At 40.5% G+C, this 17,903-nt stretch overlaps 1 protein-coding gene across 3 annotated transcripts in view; it reads left to right on the plus strand.

The window, feature by feature from the left end:
- Positions 1–17,903, plus strand: part of pard3ba (par-3 family cell polarity regulator beta a) — a 158,507-nt gene that overhangs the window by 45,518 nt on the left and 95,086 nt on the right. For all 3 annotated transcript variants that reach the window (XM_086148140.1, XM_086148141.1, XM_086148142.1), the window contains 6 exons: positions 2,504–2,580; positions 7,631–7,717; positions 7,870–7,995; positions 9,113–9,567; positions 11,319–11,458; positions 12,356–12,484. In XM_086148140.1, the coding sequence (XP_086004266.1) occupies positions 2,504–2,580; positions 7,631–7,717; positions 7,870–7,995; positions 9,113–9,567; positions 11,319–11,458; positions 12,356–12,484 (1,014 nt within the window). The remainder of the gene's footprint in view (positions 1–2,503; positions 2,581–7,630; positions 7,718–7,869; positions 7,996–9,112; positions 9,568–11,318; positions 11,459–12,355; positions 12,485–17,903) is intronic.

Raw genomic sequence — 17,903 nt, forward strand, 5'->3', positions numbered from 1 at the left:
TTGATGTGATGGATAAGACTTGGGGTCAAAGTGTATGTGGATAGTTCTGTAAAGCTGTGTTCATTTACACACTCTTTTGCCTACAAGCACACTATATTTCTCAGCCCTGCCTTCAAAACAGCATGTAAATAACAGCATTTGGATGATTCAAAAGAAACACACACTTCATCACTCACACATACCCTGCCGCTCATATATCTGTCACTCACATGCACTTCAGATTACAAACAGCCCCCTAAAAACATTGTGCTGTTCAGTGTAATAACAGGGCTGGCAACCTGATATTGGTGCCAGAAGACATGTCTCAGACAGGTTTCACAAATAATTTGAGTGTTACCTGGTCCCACAAAGCGAAAGCTTAAATTTAAAGGGAAAAAAAATCTCCGATAATGAAACCACTCTCGCATTATGCACTACATTTGTATTTTTATAGCTGATGACAATGCTCTCTTATGGAAGTCATAGTTAAAATGTGAGGCATCTTAGAAATTGGGATTTTAACATTAAGTTGAAGGGCAGGAAAGAGTTAAAGTTTAAGTACAGAAATGAGCTGAAGTGTCACACACAAAGAATAAACACTGACAAGAGTTGAAAGTGTCATTTGAAGTGAGTGATAGTAGATGCTGTGGGTGTCTGCTGCGGTGTAAATGTTAAAAGAAGTCACTTTCAGTTCAAGTGACAGAATTGTCACTTGATATGTAAGTAGACGAGAGCAAAGTGTTGGTGGAATATCAGTTGTTACTGGAGACATATTTTGCAGGTACTTGTGGCAGTACTAATGCTAAAGCATGTTGTCACTCTTGTGAAGCATGACTTTAAGTGCAAAGTGTAGCGTGGGCTTTGAAAATAACGTGAGATTGATTTACGTTTATTTGAACTTGTTTTGTTTTTTCAAGACTGAAATCTCCAACACAGAATTTCACTGTATTTTTTTCCCTCTGTAAATGTATTTATTCATTCATTATCTACACCGCATGTCCTGCAGTCAGGGTAGTAAAGATGCTGGAGCCTATCGCAGCAGCCTTCCGGGCGAGAGGTGGAGTTCACCATTGACAATCACAGGGCTACATATAGACATCCCATCAACCCTCTCATTCACACGTCACATACAGGCATGCAACCCTTTACTCTGTCATTCACATGTCTTGGTAATTTAGGTTCTCCAAAAAAACTACTGCATTTTTATGGGAGGAAACCAGTGAACCCTGAATATTTTTTTTTCAACAAAATGATTGGAAATTTCCTTGGAGCAGGAACGGCTGATTGGCGGAGCACAGCATGGTAGCCCTAAGAAGACGGCTGCTGTTTGTTTATGTGTGGATAAACAGGACTGCTCACAATCAGGAGATTACATACACGCTGGGTGTTTTGACACAGCCCTTTTGATTTTAAAGTATTAACAACAGTCAGGATACAGTTTGTGTGTGAAGATATGAGTAGATGCACATCTCCTACATTGAAGTATATAACAGCTATTGTGAAGCATAAACAAGCTTTTGTTTTATCATGGGCATGTTCTGCAAATAGCTAAAACTGGAGCCACAGTATTTCAAATGTGCATTAGCGTGTGCATGTGTGTGTGTGTGTGTGTGTGTGTGTGTGTGTGTGTGTGTGTGTGTGTGTGTGTGTCTACAGTGGACGAAGAGGCCTGTCTTGAATGATATTGCGGGAAGATGCACATCAACAATAGAGCCTCCAGCTTGTCCTTCCCCCCCGCACACACACATTCTCCATTATGAGATAATCTCACTCTGGCCTGATAAGTGGGTCAGTATTTGTTGAGGCAGCACATGTGTGTAGTTTCATAAACACAATATTTTCATGGTTCCCAATGACTGATTTGATAGGCGTTGGTACAACCTGTCGAAGATTTATATGTAGCTGTGACAGAGCATATATGTACTATGTGTGACAGGAGTCCTCTGGGGAGTTGTGGATGGTGGCGGCGGGGGATTTGCTAAGCAGCAAGCTGGCGGGTGGGAGCTGTTTTAGCCATTAGCCCTGGAACACAATGAAAGTGACAAGGCAGAAAGACCTAATTGCACTCTTGATTTGGCGCAGTTTCTGTCCTTCAACCCTCAAGTTCAGTGTCTCTCAAGAGTTTGTCGCTGGTCTATTTTTATGGGCATTTCTTTTTCCTTTTCTTTCTTCCACCCCGGAGCTGCTGATTTTGTCTACTTAAAAAGAGAGAATAGAGCCTTATCTGACACAGGTCAGTGATGAAGTGAGGGGGGAGGGACAGAGAGATTGACATATACATAGACGGTGTAAGAAGGACAGTAGCGCTGGTAGGACCCTCATTGTCTGATGATCTCTCACTCTTGATCATCTGCAGAGGTGACGGACGACGCGTTGGGTTGTTTTGATAAATGACAGCGGGCATTTTTTGCATTTGCTAACTTGCTACTTTTTGTGTGTAGATTAGTGAAAGGAGGAGACTTTTTCATGAAGCGAACGTCATTACTTTTATTGAAGTAGACTTTTGCTGTGCTTAATCTTACAGGATATTAACCATGTGGTGAGAGGAGCTCTGGACCGCGCAAGTGAGAACCCTGCCAAGATGAGCCAGGTTAACTTCAGGTGAGAGAGAGCAAGTATGTGTGTGACTCAGGGTGTGTGTGTGTGAGTAGAGATGTGCGGTGTGTTTGTTGTTTTTCATGGCAGCAGACAGGTCAAGGCTGCATAACATGGTGCAGTGATGGAGATGGATTGATGGAGGATTAGCACCCCAGTCTTTGTTTGACAGCTTGACATTCTGACTGGATTAAACAGTCTCATTGGTGGGCGGTTTGGCTCTCTTATCTGTAGTAGCTGGAGCAGAGGTGAGTTTTAGAGCAGGAATTTCAGGTGAAATCCTCCATCCTCTTAGTTAGGAGGAGTTGTGTTATCACCATGTTTGTCTTGTAGGAACATGATTCTACTTATGAACTTATTTACCAGGCAGATTCCACAGACTTTTTTTTTTATAAATTTCTCTCAGAATTAATGACATTAGAAAGTCTAAAAAGACCAGTGGAAAAACAAACATAAAAATGACAAGTGTCTTTTTAATATTATTATACACTGATTAGAAAAAAGTATGAAGATTTTTTTGGACATTTTTAAGAAACCACTGTTTCTTGAGTTTATCTGTCCATCTCTGATTTACCTGATATATCTCAGGAGATGTTTTATTTATTGTCTGATAAATCAGGTTACAATTAATCAGAGGAGAAAAGCTTAATTTTAAGAGAAAAAGCAAGTGTGGCTGCATCAAGTGCCCATCCCTTGTATCCACACACTGAGCAGAAGTTGTTGGACCATGTGGAACATGCTAATAAAACATACCCAAGCATTGTAGTTAAAATAGTTATTAAAAACATTTATATAGTTAACAATTGTTCAAAAATTTGCACTTTCTTTTTGTTGAAGAGCTTTTGAGAAAAGTGACCATTTGTCAAATGCTTGTAAAACAACAAGAGTGGAATAACTATCGCCCACTTGTATGTAATAAAACAGTGTTCCAATCAATATTTCTGATTTGGTTGAGTCCCAAGGTTCAGCAGTGGGAGGCTTGACTTCAATTTAACTATGATACTTTCCCTTGGTTATTATTGATTATGGTGTTGATTTAAATTATTGACCTCAGTGTGGTGACCCATGAACACTACCCAGCGGATAAATAATAATATTCTTTGAGGTGTTGCACAGTATTGGACAAAACTGGCATTAACATATGTTCTTTTGCTACCATTATTCAATTGAAAATAATAGTGGGAATTTCATGATATTTTTCGGCCCAGTCCTCTTAGAGAGACTCTACTCTCAATTTTATACTTCTAACTTTAATGACTAAGTGTAATCCAAAGGTTACGATGGTCAATCAGTGGGACTTTTTTGATTGCTTGATAAACTGATGAAGAGTATCTGTACTGTAACTGTAAATAGTGAATGATGAAATTCTGATCCTGCAAATATGTAACAGCAGTCACAATTTTACGTAGATCTTTCTTTATTTCAGAATTTTGAATTCCTTGTTATTCCCTAACGGGAAATTTTTAATCTTCAACATTTAATGCATGGTTCATCCATGATGAGTTAAATTTGGGCTGCCACTGAGAGTCCCGGAGAGCAGTTAGGGGCTAAGAGACTTCCTCAACCACACTTCACCAGGCGAGAGGGAGCTCTGGAACTGAACCAGGGACTTTTGTTTCCAAGGCGACCCATTTCACCGGCCAAGCTAAAGCAAGGCTTTTGTATTCATATTACTCACCAACTAATTCAGGTTCCTAAATGCAACACATTGAAGTTATTTAGTTTCATTGATATGGCAAAGCAACTATTTAACTTGTGCTCACAACACAAGGTGGCTGCCTTAACCTTCTCCAGGCAGATGTTGCAGATTTGCGACAGCCAAATATCAGATTTTTCCTGCAACTACAACTTAATTTGAGCCTGAGAGGGTTAACAGTAATTGTGAAGCCCCTATGGTTTCACTCAAATTAAAATGTTTAGTTTTTTTCTTTTCACGCAAACCTTTTGCTTGTGTTATATTATAAACATTGAGTTCCAACAGGCATGATTCCTAATTATACTTATCCTGTTAAAAGAGGTATGGTGTTTGACACTGATCTAGCTAAAATCAGCTGTTTGTCCATTTGATTTAGAACATAAAAGCTGGGTCATAATGTGTATTCTAATTGTGAATGCAAGTTTATGCTTGAAATAGAATAGAATAGAAAATTCCTTTAGTTGTACAACAGTGGGGAAATTTAAACCATTCACAGCAGAAAGTGGGCAATGCAAGAAAAGTTATCAAAATAGAAAAACTAAGAATAAACAATTAACAGTGTGAACAATTTATACAAACAGGTAGGGCTTGTATTAACAAGCTGCACCTAAACAATATGACAATATAAACAGTGTAAACACGTGCAAAAGTTGCGACTAGCAGTGAACAGCAGCAGTGCTTGCAGGGGGTAGCTACGCAGTAGTAACACCTATGGTGTCCGAGTGAGTGGATGTGCAAGAGACTAGAGTAGAGAGATGAATGAACGAAAGAGAAGTCTATTGAGAGCAGAGCTGGATGTTAAGTAGTCGAACAGCAGCTGGCAGGATACCTCCATTGAGAATTATAAGGGCTCAGGAGGAGACTTGGCTGGAGTGCAAGTTGGTGATTTTCTAGCATTTTGCAGTGCTGTGATGTCCTGACAGCACTGTGATACAATGGAGCCATTACTCTCACATATAGTTTGCCATGGTAACAGATGGTTTGCAGTTGAAGAAGCCGTAGTGAGCAAGTCAGGGCACATTTGCAGCAGGTTCCGGTCTTGTGTTTGTTAGACACTGGTTGGTAGTTGATGTAAAGGAAGTCAACCAAGAGTTGGAGCTCCATCTGTCTCACTCCTCATTTGCCCCCCTCCCACTTCCTCCCCCACCCCCAACGACTGTGTTTGTTTGTGTCAGTGGGCTGTTAAAATGGATGAGCAAAGCTATTTTGCATATTAGCATGTGGCACTAACAAGCTGCCTCTGATGAGCTTGTTTATGCTCTGTGTGTGTAAGTGTGTTGTGTTGTGTGTGTGTGTGTGTGTGTGTGTGTGTGCGTGTGCGTGTGTGTGTGTGTGTAAGCGTGCACCACTTATACCATATCAATATACATGTCTCATAACCTGGTTTGAACCTGTTTACATGAATGTGTATCCTGTCTCGGTATGATTGTTTATGATCCCTGATAGAGAATTCAAATTGTGTGTGTATGTCTGTGTATGTGTGTGATTTAGACGTATTATGTTTGCCAGAATAGATGTGTATATCTTTGAATTCAATGTAGCATCAAGCTACCAATGTTTTTTGTGAGGATCCAGTTGATGTCGCAACAAGAATGCAAAGTGTGTGTGTGTGTGTGTGTGTTTGTGTGTGTGTGTGTGTGTGTGTGTGTGTGTGTTTTATACAGTGTTTGCGTGACCCTGGCTAAGGTTAGCTACCGCAGGTTGACAGTGACAGAACAGTTTGATAAAAGTATCCTAACATTACATAACCAACTGGAAAATGTGCTGTTTGCAGCCAATATAAACTAATCTGAGATAAACATCACTGAATGGCCCTTGTTTACAATGACATTGCAGAGCAATTTGTTTTGTACTTTTGATGCTAACAGCCTTGATTTATGGATGACAGTCGCATATTTTGATTTGCTATCTTTTATTTCACAGGCATTCTTTTTGATAACATGATAAATGAAGTCCTTTTTTTCCTCAATGCATGGTCTTGGGATGAAACTTTTTTTCTGCAAGACGTATTAAATAAAATTAGTATGTACTTAGTATGCTTGCTGCCCATGTAAGAGATAAAAATTGAGACTTCTGCCTTTAGTTTAAGGTCTGGCTGCTGTGCCCAAGTACCTGAAGGGCAGAAGAGAAAATGGCTGTAGATAGGAATGTGGGCAGGGAGACTGACTGGTACTTCCTCTGATCATTATATTTGGGAAACAGTGAATAAAAATACAGCATGCGATTTCTCAAGAATAATCCTCACACCTATTGCAAATTTTGATTTATTCATAGACAGTTTGGAAGTTCACATACCCCTCTGTTTTTTATTATTTTCTTCAAAATCTGTGTCCATTGTCAGCAAAAAAATTACAATACATAACATTACTCCAGATCTTATTTACAAATGTAGGCAGGTCAAATCAAGTATAAAACTTCGTAGGCTGCAAAGTCCAGAAGCGTGCTTGTGTTAAACAAAACTAGTTTAGATGACATCAGAAAACAAAATATTGAAACATTCATATTTATTCAGATGCATTTATGAGGAACGAATGATTTCAGGAGATGCTGAGATTCTTTTATGGCGCTAAAGCGATGCAAAGAATTCCTTCACGTACGCAAATTTTTTGTCACAAAGCTTTTCCTGTATAAATTCAGCAATGCTTCAGACTATATTATACACAAAGTATCATTTGGATTATATTTGCATTAAATGCTTCTGTGACTTGTGGCCAAAAAGGTACTGGTATCGTGATACTGTTTTCAGTCTCTTCAGTTACCTCACCCCACTCACATCTAAGCCAGCCATACACAAAAAGGCTCATAGAAATTGGAGAATAAATTGGAGCAGACCCAAAGCTGTTGCTCACTGCCCTGAAAGGGTTTGCCGGCTCACAGAACAGCAGCTTTGAGCACCTTCACTGTGTTAAAAAAAGAAATAGAACAAAATATCTAAAAGAAATGCAGAATGAGCTGAACCTAAAAGACAACCTGAGATATTATACTCTGTGAAATGTCATTGTGACCCTGTGGCAAAGCAGAGCATTTAGGTAAAGTAGTGATTGATATATAATCAACACATTCCAGCCTAGGGTTTAACAGGACAAAATAACTTTAGTGGCTGCTGGTGTTATAATGCATCCTATTGCAAATGAGTAATACGTTAGTATCACTCGGCATTTTCTAGCTTCACAATCCACACTCCTACCTCAGGTTTGTTTATTGGCCTGTACATCTAAATGATCCCGGGTCTGTATCACAAGGGATACATTTTCAGCAAACTGTAAATGTAGGCGCCTGAGGCACATGTAATGGACACAGATAAAATGCTAAAACGGGTTTTGTACCATATTTTTAACAAAGTTTCTGTTATGTTGGCAGCACCTTGACAAGGGCCGTGGATTTTCCAGGTGACCGTGGGCCTCTGGGTATCCATGTTGTCCCATACTGCTCCTCTCTTAGTGGACGGTAAGTATAGATAGAGAAAGACATACATGCATACGCACCAAGGATGGCAGATGGAAATGTTGACTAGGTATGGAAGTGTAAATGTATAAACTGAAGTGTTGGCATGATATCATACACATGCTTACTCATATTTATATTCATATTCCCTAAAGGATGCTGGGCCTTTACATTAAAAGCATTGAGGAAAACAGTCGCTCCAAAAGAGAAAATATTTTCCAAGAGGATGAGTGTATTGTCAAAATTAATGGCACACCGCTTCAAGACAAGACCTTTGCACAGTAAGTACAATGGCACATGTAAGTAGTAGACTATGTTTTGAAGTCCTTTTCAATTATATAGCCATCAACACAAAACTTAAGTCAAAACAAGGTAATCGTTCTATTTAATCATACAGAGATTTGGCCAGAGCTGAAAAACATCTCTTTCAAATAAAATCTGGACAATGATAAATAAATTGATACCTGAAGTGCTATCATGTCCACAAAACTTTTTAAAAATGTTGAAAAAACTAATCTAAACTTAAATCTTTTGTCTTGGCTTGTTTTTCCAATTTACATTAACTAAAGGATGTGTTGTTATAGCCAGGCACTTGCCTTGCACTAAATGGATTGGGGTGGCGTTGTGGCTTGAGCTGTTAAGCTATGGTTAGCTTTATCAAAAGCAAGCCCAATTGATTTTTGCTAAAGGCAAAGTGAAGAGTGGCGTAAGCATTGAAAACTGATATGTTAAAGATTCAAAAGACAACACTCCATTGGAAGCCTACTCAAGGATTTCATTTCCACATTTACTTATGTGTCAGGGATACTGTTAGGAATGAAAGCAAAAGCTGAAGTATGCAAAGTGTTCAAACGTTTACCCACTTACCATTATTAATAGTGATACAGTTAGCTTTTCCTTCCAACCCAAGACAAAACCTGGTTATGTTTTTCTGTCCTAGCCCACAAAAACTACCCTTTTCAATCTTGATATTGCATGTTCAGCCGGTTGGAGCGGAAACATTCTTTTATTCTGCTTCCCCCATGCTGTGTTGTGTGATCGTTGTTTGGATCTGGTCTATTAAAACTTCAGCAGGAGGCTGCTGTAAGGTCTCCCCGTCTGACTCGTACCATAGTGTCCCATATCAACTGTGGAGGAGTCACTGTGCACATTATCCAAATAGAAATAAAACTCCGCCAAGGATATACATGGCTCATTCACTGCATCATCCACCTCTTGCCAGTTGTCTGTGCATTTTGCTCGATGTACATTATTCATTTTTTTTCCCTTTTACTGTCCTTGTCAGGAATTTCTTCTACTTTCATACCAATATCTGAAAACAGAAATGTAAAAAAAAAAAAAAAAAAAAAAAAAAGCTTTACCGCAGTCTAAATCGATGTGTTTTTCCTCTCATTGTAGGTCACAGGAAGTGTTCCGACAAGCCATGTCCTCCCCTTTGATTCATGTGGAAGTCGTCCCAGTTGGTAATAAGCCACAATATGAGAAGAGCCTGATTGGTCAACTTTTCTCTGGCGAAGACAAGGAATCTCCAAAACCCAAGAGTCCAATGGTCGCCCGTGCTAAGACAGACTCTCAGCCAGAGCCAAAACAAAATTCCAACCCCGTTTCCAAACAAGATATGAAACGAAGAAACAAACAGGCCAACACCCCTGAGCCAGTGGTGACCAACCAGTCACCAGTAGAGATCCAGTCTGGTCATGGCTCTTTGGAAAGAGTCTCTCCCAGTCCTCCAGCTAGGGCGGCAAGCTCTTCCCCAACTCCCAGGACCCAATCCCAGAGTCCTGTGATGCCTGGCCTTTCCAACTTAACAAACAAGAAGGGTGGCAAGAAGATAAAAATTGACCTAAAGAAAGGTAACCATTCAGTTGAAACCCATTTTTATATTCAGCTTTCCTTTTTTCAGCTGACAGTGGGTAAAATACTGACTATCCTGTTAACCTGCTCCTGTTCTGTCCATTAAAAAACATTTTCATATTGAGAGAACAAATACTAGTAGTCTTTCTGAACCAAAATCAGGATATTCGTCTTGAAATCATTGTTCATTTTAGTGGATCATTTGGCAGTGTATAAATAATCCACATGGTATCTCACTTCATCTCCTTCTTCATGCTTTATGTTGGGTTTTATTTACTCACACATTCACGGGATCTGGACCAAAAAACATTGTCATGGCTTTATATTAAAAGTGAGTTAATATTGTGAAAATATATTCTTCCTTTTTCATACCTGTAAGACCTTACACTGTCTGTTTTGTTGGTAAATTTTTACTCAGAATGAAGTCACCAGGCCTCCAAGCTGCCCTATTTCATATCTCTGAACCACATTACCGCAGCAGAACTTCTTAGGGTTTTTATTTTAGCAACCTGTTATGTTATTGGAATAGAATGGATATTTGTAATTGGGCTACATTTTCACACCATCGCTCTTGACAGAAACCCAGAAAAAGGCAAATAGATATCTAGATAAAAGGATAGAAACAGGGTTGCACACTCTCCTGTTCCAGCTCAAAGGCTTATTGACTACTATTTTATTGTTGATTTCTTTCTGTTCTTTGTGCCATTTTATCCCTCCTATTTTCTCTCATTCCCCACCCCATCCGTCTTTTGGATTTTTCTTCCCTGCCTTTCTCTATCCCTTTCACCTGATGCAAGATCAGAGCGGAGGATATGATAGGGTTTTCAACACCTTCTCCCTCAGCAACAGGGTCTTTCTGTCCATGATTGACAGCCGGTGAGGTTTAGGTGCGCTAATGTAGGGCAGGCAGAGGCTTAGCTTAGCGACCAGATAGCATCGCTCACTGCCTTTAGTATGCCACACTGACTTTGCTTTCCCTGCACACAAACACACACACACACACTGTGGCACATTTCACTCATGGCTTGGGGCTTGTGAGGCTGTGAAAAAGGGAGAATGTGGAAGCTCTGGGGGTTTGATGGCTGATGCATGTGTGCGACCTCACACAGACACACATAGACACACACACACACACACATACACAAATGCACGTGTATCTTAGTATATTCGTAGAGACAGGCTCACATGCACAAGGAAAATCTTTGTGGAAATCACTTGCATCCCTAGGGAGGGAGGAAGGGAGGCAAGAGATGGGAGTTATATCTTTCAGACTCCTGTCTTTTTTTTTCCCCTCCTTCCCCCAATTTCCTCCCCTCTTCTCCCTCTACCTCCCTTCATTGCCCACTGTTAGGTCTGCTCACACGTGAAATTAAAGGCAGAGTCTGTCTAATCCTGCAAGGAGAGAGCCCTACTCCCAGCAGCTTAGGTCCAGAGCCAAGCAACCCCTCCCCCCCCCCCACCCTTGAGGAAAACAGGCACTTAAACAGAAGTTAATGTAGGGTAAGATGTTAAACTTGGGTGCAGCAGGGCGCAATGGGTGCGGCAAGGCTCAAGCGGGAGGGATAGAAAGTCTCTGTGGCCTGTGAGGATAGTTACAGAATAGGAAAAAAAAGTGACTGAATTTGGAGATGTGAAGGCAAATTCAATTAAACAGAACTAAAAATTCATAAAATGTATAATTAAGACTAATCTGCAGGGGGATTGATGTCCCCAGTGCCCAGAGTAACTTTTTTTTTCTACCCTCTTACAGGCCCTGAGGGTCTGGGCTTCACCGTAGTAACCAGGGACTCCTCTGTCCATGGGCCTGGGCCAATCCTGGTCAAGAATATACTGCCACGTGGGGCAGCAATCAAAGATGGCCACCTGCAGCCTGGAGACCGCATCCTTGAGGTAATATAGACCTCAGCTGGACCGTCTCCTGCAGAACAGCTACCGACAGTCCAAGAAGTAGCGGTAACAGGGGACTCATCATTACTAGTGGCAAGAAATGAAGCCTTGTGTGGGTGAAACGTCTAAGTGATGACATTTCAGTTGCCATGACAAGATTTCGACAAGAACAGTTGCTCATTGTTTCTCTGACCAGTTTTTGCTTATTATAAGCAACAGAAAATATATATAGTAAATAGTTAATTAATTGCTCTAATCAGGCACGAATAGGATTTGGTATGGAATGGCCTATCATGTCTGTAATCCAAAAAATGACATTCTACATCTCTTTGGACGATGTAGCACGATTATTACTTGTTTAAGTTGATTGCTGACTAACTGCTAAGGTTGGTTGACTTTTAGTGAGGGAAATAGACAGAGACACAATGAGAGTAAAAGAGACAGAGAGAGGGTACTGTGTAAATTTGTCCTTGTATATATGATGGTTGAGCTATTTTTAAATGTGCAATCATTGAAAGATAACCATAATTTGGTTGATAATTTGCTCACAATTCCGTTACAATTGAGTTGATTGTTAAGACTGATGCCGAGACTTAAAGCTAACCACCTATAATGTGATTATTTATCCATGTAAATACCTGATACCGGACAGATTCCCTTCAACACTGCCAGCACTCCATCACTCTGTGTGACTGACTCAATTGCAACATCTAAAGTTAAATAAGCACAGCTATTGTCAGTTCATGTTTTTCTTATCTGATTTGAATGAACAGACAATTTAAACACGGTGGAGCTGATTTTTTATTTTCTTTGTCAGGTACATCTTAGTGGAGTACTGCTCATTGATAATACACTTTGCTTTAATTGTGTGTGTGTGTGTTTTTTTTTTTTTTTGTATAGGTGAATGGAGTGGACATGACAGGCCGCAGCCAGGAGGAACTAGTGGCCATGCTGCGCAGCACCAAACAGGGAGAAAATGTGAACATGGTCGTGGCACGGCAGGAGGACATCTTCCTGCCTCGAGAGCTGGTAAGAGTGTATACACACAAAAACACAGCCTCCTCTCCTCACACACTACATTGCGTTTTTTTGTTTGAGTGTCCTCATACTTGTTCTTCTGTCCTTCTGTCATTCCTTTTGCTTTTGTTGATCATTTTTCTCCCTAGGTGATTGTGACTTTTGCCCTCTTTTTTTTTTAGTTTTCTTTTGATTCCATCCCCTCCACCTCTCCCTCCTCTGTCTGTAGGTCAGCTTTTTATAACATTTCTTCTGTGTAGTGCCACTATCTGCTCTGTAGAAGAAGCAAAAACCTTTATGTAAACCCACCTTTAACCATAAACATGAACATGAACATGTAAAACACGCCTAGAACACTCTTCTGCCTTCCTGTTCCTTTCTGGTTTGTTGACACAGTGATACCAGGGGAGGTCACACACTCATGCCGCAGTGGCACCACAGGAAACATGTGAGCATAGCCACGCACATCCACAAAACGCGGGTGTTAAATGACCATTTACCTGCAGAGGCCGTTCAGAGGTCAGAAGTCACCGTCCTTGGTGTGACGTTGACATAGTATGACTGAGCCTGGCGGAGCACAGATTTTATCAATAAACACAGTTTCAAGTACAAGCTATGTGAGGTTTGCAGTTTTTCACTGCACATTTTTACTTCTCACCCTGCTGTCCTCTCTCGTTCCTCTGATTATTTCCTCTCTTGCGAGGAAGACGTGAAGGGCTTTGTAGTGACTGATGCATATTCACACCTCAGAGCAGCTGCAGACACCCTCATGCACACAAATTCTTGAACACCAAGTTCAAGATAGAACTTAAACACAAGTGCTCCCAGACATAGGCAGCACGCACACGCATGCACAGACAAACACAATCTTTAAACAGCCAAGTGACGGCTTCCAAAAATAGTTTGCCCTCATTAATGGCCTGGCAATCTTGGCATAACAAGTGCACTTTGAAGAGCGTCTGCAGTCTTGATCTAACAGTTGCTTGTATTTGTGCATTAGGGAGAGAATTGCGGTCTGGGAATAGCGGGTAGGGAGGTAGAAGAGTAGAAGTGAGCCTTCACTCTTGTCTCTATCAAGGCTGTTGAAGTTGCTTGTGCCCTGTGAGATCTGGCCCTTATCTTCAGCACACTCCTCCACCTCAAAGACACGCACACGCAGATCACAGGCTCCGGGTTTGGTTCTGTATCACTCTTTTTGGGCTCTTGAACAGCCAACAATTACATAAATGCAGTGCACACATACAAAACGAGCTCAGAGGAAAGAACTACATGGTGACAAACACATGCATGTGTCCAAATACACACAGTCATCTCAAGCTGTCACACTCGATGCCTGACACAAAAATAGAAATACTTAACTCCCTTCAAATCTCTGGCCTCAGTCCTTTTAATTAGTTGACTCTCTGCTGGGGTCTAATAGAGAATTGTCGTAGGATATAATGTGATACACTAGCAAGACGATGCTCAAAGCAAGTTCACTGGAAACACAGACACATTTAGTAAACATGGCCAGCTGCTTCGTCGGTTGAACGAAGATGTTAGCTTGAGTAGGTAGTGTCTGCTTGTCCGTGCTTACTTAATATCAATTCGTCCTTTAAAAGATTACTATCTCATGGAAAAGCATATTTGTTAAAAAAATTGAAAGTAGAAATCGGCAGTTCATTAACATAGTTTCACCTTTAGTAGTTACAGAGAGCCACCAGCTCCATTAAGAATTCTGCAACATTAATGTTGTAGTGCATAAATTAAGGTCTAATTTAGTCTTAATTAGGTACATTTTGTCTGGATGAAATTTTTCCAGTTGCTTGATAAAATTAGAAGACTGAATTAGATTTATTGCTTATTATCAGATATGCTGATCAAAATGGACTTGATCTCTGACCGTGCATGTAGTCCTGCCTTTTTTCTGCCCAGTAAAAAGCCTCCGCTGTGTTTTGTGACCCTTGTTCTTTCAGCCAAAAGCCTACAAAAACACAGTGATGCAGCGGTTGGTCACTTTTGGATTGAGACCTGTAATGAACTCTGTATTATGCTTTCCCCTCTTGCATGCAAGATAAAAGCAACATTGCACTCTTTCTTGGGTTTCCTGACTATTCTGTTCCAAGACAGACCCAAAAGGGGCTCGTGGATATGTGTGGAGAGAGGAAAGTTGCAGTGGAGGAAGTCCATTGTAAATATGAGTACAAAATTACTGATGCTGCACTATTCCTTTCAAGGGCAAGGACATTCCCCACATGTGCAGCCACATGCAGTAGCTTCAACCTGATGATGGTGCAGCTGTAAGCAAAAGATAAAATTGATTCTAAGTTTTGTTTAATTGAAGACAACAAACAAGGAGTCTCGGTCCATTTGCAAGGTGAAATGCACAAATAAGTTTGAAAATCTGATTCCCAAGACGTACATTTTAATGTTTAATGCATTTTGCAGACTCACACCCTGTCATTTTAGCTGATGCCTGCTCGAATTAATAAATGGCGTTTGTTTTCTTTTCTTACGATGCTTGAAATGCATTTTTTATCAATACTCCTTTTTGTAAAATATATTTGGGATATTTCTTATGGGTAAAATGGGGGTCATTTGACTTCACCACTTGAGAACAACCACACTTAACTGTCTCCATTATTGCCTGCAGTCCAAAAGTCACAGACAAACTCAGAGATGTATTTGCAGAGGATGAAACATTATTGCCATGTGACTCTGGGCATGACAAAGACGTCAGACGGAACAAAATTGTTGTCACCACAGCAGAATGAAATGAAAAGTGAGATAATCACTCAGAGCACTTTTCTGTAACAAAATGATTATATCCAAAGTCTGAATTAAAATGAAAGTGACACCGAAAATTAAATGTTTCGGAGGAATTAAAGGTCACTGCATGACTTTTAAATTCATATAACTGCCCTGGAAGGAAATTACTTGAGCATGCTTCCCCAGTACCATCCCAATTGTGGTCTTACATGCATAAGCAAGTAAATAAATAGATATATACTCTCATCTGCTGGAGGTATGAATTTTAAGGGATAGGTCCATAATGGAATTTAGGGCCATCAATGGCATGTATTTACTTTTGTGCCATAAGTGAATTTAAATTACAGCATAAATCCATTGTGTCTTTCAGCTATAATGTAAAAGGTACAATGAAAAAAGTAATTTGAGTCAGTCATTTCTGGAAAACTGTAAAGATTATCAACCAATTTTGAGCATTTATTGTCTTATACAACAACTTTTGTTCATTTGAACACCCGGCTGGGCATGAATTTATCTTGTTATTGAAAGTTAACTGGTAATAACCTGTCTTTTAGCTATGATTTTGTGTCATACCCTGTGCAGGTCCATTGCAGTTCAACTTCATGACTCTTAACACAGAATACTTAGTTTTTATGGTTCACATGATTTTAATTTTGGTTCATTACCATTGAAATTACTTAGATCAGGATGCTAGATGTGTCAGCCCCTGTAGTAGTTTGTCAAAACGTCCATAGTTCTGTTTGGCAAAAGACATGTATCACGTATAATGAAACCCTTAACATTTACATTTCAAGAGTGACATTTACAACCACTGCATTGGTTAATTGCAACGGACTTGTGGTCTGTTGATGGTAATACTTCATTGAGGGATTCATTGAGGTCAAAGGTCAGCCCAGCTAAATGAAACCAACCATGTCAGTAGTGCAATGTTTTTCGCAAAAGGACAACTTGCTGAGGAGACACTTGCTGACACAGTGGTTTGAGCACAGGAAAGGTGTTGTTTATTTGCTAACTTCATCACACTGATAACAACCGGATGATTGATGCTCTATGCCACAGGCCTGGCATTGTAAGGAACACTAGACTCTTTCAACTGAAGTGGTTGTAATAAAGCCTGTGAATTAGCTTCATTAGTGGTGTACAAAAGGACGGCAGTTGTCCGCCCTATCTCCCACTCTCATACACTCGCCAAGTAGAATGTATTCATCACAATTCATTCCTGTCAGCATTTCTGACGCACGCGCTATGTCTTGACGCCTGGTTTTGTTTCACAGTAGAGGTTTGAGTGGTTCTTATGAGATGATAGGTTTTGTGGGTTTCGGTGGGAGTCGGGTATGCACGAGTGTGTGTGACTGTGTTTGTGTGTCCTTAACAGAGTTGCGAGTTTGCCAAGGACAGGATGGAGGGGTCAGTCTACACATGGCTGACCCACAGTTAGCAGCCAGTTGAGGCTAGTTCACAGGAAAAAGAAGGTCATCAGGCAGGAACTGCCATTGCCGCTGTCTGCTCAGTGAGCATGTCCAAGGTGTTTGTCTGTGATATGTTTTTTTTTTTTTGTCGAGAAAGTGCCTCTTTTATTCAATTATTATTCCCCCTCCCCTCTCAGAACACGCGGGTAATACCCTTCAATCGTTCATTTCTTTTTTGCTCACTCCTCATTTTGAGGTAAAGGTGTAAAGCAGTGAAGAGGCAGGCATTAAGGCGATTAATTGGCAGCTTCATCGTCGCTGGTGAGATCTCATCTTAATTGAATGTCGCTCTCATTGCTAATCCCACCGCTTTTAAACCCCCATTTACAAATCCTCAACAACAAAAGGCTCTGTGTGTAATCGCTGCGTATCACCCCCCTACCCCCGGGGGGGGGAAAGAAAAAGCTCCTTTTTGTTTCCTCGTTTGGGTGTTGAAGAGGGTGGTCTGTCTCTTGGCTAAAAGCTTGTTAAAAAGCCATTGCTGCGGGCTAACTGTATAGGGAGTTGGGGTCGTAGATCGGAGCCAAGGGGTCTCAGCCACCCTGGAGACTCACGCTGCCCCCACGGAAACAACATTAAAGGGGCTATTTGAGTGCACACATTTCAGCCAGCATTTGAACCACCACTAACATTCTGTTGATTCAATGAAAATAGTTTCAGATTCTTTGTGAGTTATGGCAAATAAACCCTCTGAGTTTTTACGGCTTCAGTTAGAATAACTTTACAAATCTTTCCGAGGCCTTCAGAGCAGAGTTCCCTCTGATTTGGCCAACTTCAACTTGTGTTGTTGCAGCTTGATCACAAAGGTATTTGCAACCTCCCAGGTCGACACCCGAGTCTTCTCAAGTGTCTTTCAAGTGTTGAAGTCATTCAGATGCCTTTGTAATTCCGGTGGTACTGAGCCGTGTTGATAAAAATAAGCCTTTTCTGAAAGTCTGGTATCAAACTGGAGTAGAAAATAGATTGCTTGACATTTTGAAGGAGGCAGATTTCTTAATTTATCTAGTCATCATCATGTTCCTAAATTTGAGCACACATGCAAATGATTGGGACGTGACTCAAATAATGTGATCCTCCTCATTTGGTTTTCATACGGTGAAAACATCTATGTCAGTCCTGTTTCTGTAAATTATGTATTCAGATTTATCGCATGTAATAGCGTATATTTAATACATATTTAATAATTGCTGTTGCCATTGTAAATTGTTTAGTAG

The sequence above is a fragment of the Fistularia commersonii genome, chromosome 6, assembly GCF_037954325.1.
Source record: "Fistularia commersonii isolate RoL2024-O1a breed Wild chromosome 6, RoL_Fcom_v1.0, whole genome shotgun sequence".
Classification (NCBI taxonomy): Eukaryota; Metazoa; Chordata; class Actinopteri; order Syngnathiformes; family Fistulariidae; genus Fistularia; species Fistularia commersonii.